Source organism: Myotis lucifugus, unplaced genomic scaffold, assembly GCF_000147115.1.
Source record: "Myotis lucifugus unplaced genomic scaffold, Myoluc2.0 scaffold_842, whole genome shotgun sequence".
NCBI classification, from domain to species: Eukaryota; Metazoa; Chordata; class Mammalia; order Chiroptera; family Vespertilionidae; genus Myotis; species Myotis lucifugus.
Window position 1 is genome coordinate 185,736 of NW_005871890.1, and position 2,548 is coordinate 188,283.

The 2,548-nt window shown below is 60.0% G+C and overlaps 1 protein-coding gene across 1 annotated transcript in view; it reads left to right on the plus strand.

Moving 5' to 3' along the window:
- CAPN9 (calpain 9) overlaps window positions 1-2,548 on the plus strand; it is a 19,953-nt gene that overhangs the window by 9,676 nt on the left and 7,729 nt on the right. The window contains 5 exon segments of the mRNA XM_023747337.1: window positions 154-214; window positions 288-466; window positions 729-806; window positions 1,488-1,648; window positions 2,302-2,459. Of these exon segments, the coding sequence (XP_023603105.1) occupies window positions 154-214; window positions 288-466; window positions 729-806; window positions 1,488-1,648; window positions 2,302-2,459 (637 nt within the window).

Consider the following 2,548-nt stretch of genomic DNA (forward strand, 5'->3'; position numbering starts at 1 on the left):
TTTTAAAAAAGAATAAAGCCTCTTTTCAGGCATTTCAGAGACTTGTGTCCTTCAAGTTCAAGGGTAGCCCCCCATCTAGAGAGAAGCCCACTCCTTTGCAGAGTCGTGTGGACTAATGGCCTGTTCACCCACGATTCTACCTCATTCCCCCAGACTCAGCGTCACTGCTGAGGCGGGGGGGTCGCATGACATCGCGGGCAGCGCTGGCCACTGGGTGCAGCGGGAATGAGTCCCCAAGGGCCAGTGCAGCACGGATGAGATTTGATGTGTCCTTAGCGTGTCCTTAGCGTGTCGTAGCCAAGAGGCTGGCGGTCCGGCAGGCCAGGTGGGGCGCGCGAGGCATCTGTCATTTCGCATTTCCCGGTGCGTTTATCTTCCAGGTCCACTTCCGAGGCCGGAAAACGGAGCTCATCAGGGTCCGCAACCCGTGGGGGCAGGTGGAGTGGAACGGCGCCTGGAGCGACAGGTCAGTCCGCCCGTCTCTCTGGCGGGTCCCCCTCCTCGGCCGTCACGGCACACGGGCCAGGCTGGCGGGGCAGCGTGTCCGAGGTCCTGAGGGCCTTTCCCGCCGGCTGCCGGGAGGGGACGAGCACCTGCCCGCCGGCCCCAGGCCCTGGCACATGGCCGGGCCCAGGGAGCTCTCACTGACCAGGGTCCATCCCCTCCGCGTGGCACACACGGCTCCCCAGGGAGGGGCCCGCCACCTAACGCAGGCTGTTTGCTCCTAGCTCCCCCGAGTGGCGCGCCGTGGGCCCCGCCGAGCAGCAGCGCCTGAGCCACGCGGCCCTGGACGACGGGGAGTTCTGGTACCGGCGCCTCCTCCTCCCCATTTCTGTGCTGGCCTCGGCCTCAGGGGCCAGGGGCACACCGTCACCTACTTAGGCATTTCTTTCCCCCGTCTTTGGCGTATCCATTTATCCCTTGACTTACTCATCTACTTATTTCCCCTCCTTTCATTTGTGTGTTTGTTTATCGTGGGTAAATCCAGTCCCTCTGTCTCAACCCCCCTCCCCCATGTGCACCCAGGTTGGCAGACGGCTCGGTCTGTTCTGTTTTGGGGGAGCTCAGCCTGTTGAGAGTGTGGGGTGCCGAGAGCGTGGGGTGGAGCCTCTCTCTCCAGCATCCCTTCCTCTGAGCGCCCGCCCGGAGTTTGGGGGTGAATTTGAAGATGGGGGGGCTGGTGCTCACGGGGTCCCCTCCCCCTATGCCCACCTTGGGGACAGAGAGCCTGAAGGCAGTTACCCTGAGAGCATCTGAAAGTGTAGACCGAGCCAGTATCGCGAGAGGCAGGCACCACCCCAAGAGGCAGCCAGTAATGAGTGAATAAGTGAGTGAGTGAACAAGTGAATGAATAAAGGAAGGAACGAGAGAATGAACGAGTGAATGAATGAATGAATGAGTGAATGAATGAGTGAATGGCTGGATGGATGGGTGAGTCGCGTCATCACCACCTCCGCCCACGCACCGTGTCCCCCGCTCTGTCGCAGGATGGCCTTTAGCGACTTTCAGGCCCACTTCGACAAGGTCGAGATCTGCAACCTCACGCCGGACGCCCTGGAGGAGGACGCGCCTCACAAGTGGGAGGTGACGGTGCACCAGGGCAGCTGGGTGCGCGGCTCCACGGCCGGCGGCTGCCGCAACTTCCTGGGTTCGTAGTCTGCCTGCCCCTCTCTCGTCACCCCCGAGTGCCCAGTCCAACCCGGGGACGTCATGGATCAGGGCCAGGGCCCTGGAGGAAGCCTGAACCGTGGGGCCAGACTGTAGGGCTTCAGGGAAGGTTGGGGAAGGAGGGCCAGGGGCCACCTGGCAGGAAGCTGAGCAGAAACTGCTCGGGGAAGCACCCTTGTTCTACCACCGGGTTGTTTTCCAATACGAGGAACAGAAAACACAACGCACACAGTCCTGCATGTGTGTGCATGCGTGTGTGCGTGCATGTGTGTGCATGTGTGGTGTGTGCATACATGTGTATGTATGTGCATCCGTGTGTGCAGTGTGTGCGTGTGTGTGTGTCCTTCATGGTTTTTTAAAGGAGGAAAGGCGCCCTAACCGGTTTGGCTCAGTGGATAGAGCGTCAGCCTGCGGACTGAAGGGTCCCAGGTTCGATTCCGGTCAAGGGCATGTACCTTGGTTGCGGGCACATCCCCAGTAGGGAGTGTGCAGGAGGCAGCTGATCGATGTTCCTCGCTCATCGATGTTTCTAACTCTCTATCCCTCTCCCTTCCTCTCTGTAAAAAATCAATAAAAAAATAAAATAAAATAAAAAATAAAGGAGGAAAAGCCACCCGCCTCTTCCCCACGCAGACACCTTCTGGACCAACCCGCAGATCAGACTGTCCCTGACGGAGAAGGACGACGGGCAGGAGGCGTGCACGCTGCTCGTGGCCCTGATGCAGAAGGATCGCAGGAAACTCAAGCGGTTCGGCGCCAACGTGCTGACCATCGGCTACGCCATCTACCAGGTGGGTGGGAGCCGCCGAGTCTGCGTTCACAGTATGGCTTCTACAGAGTTGCTCCGTTCTCCCGGGCCTCGGCCTGAGATGCAATGGCC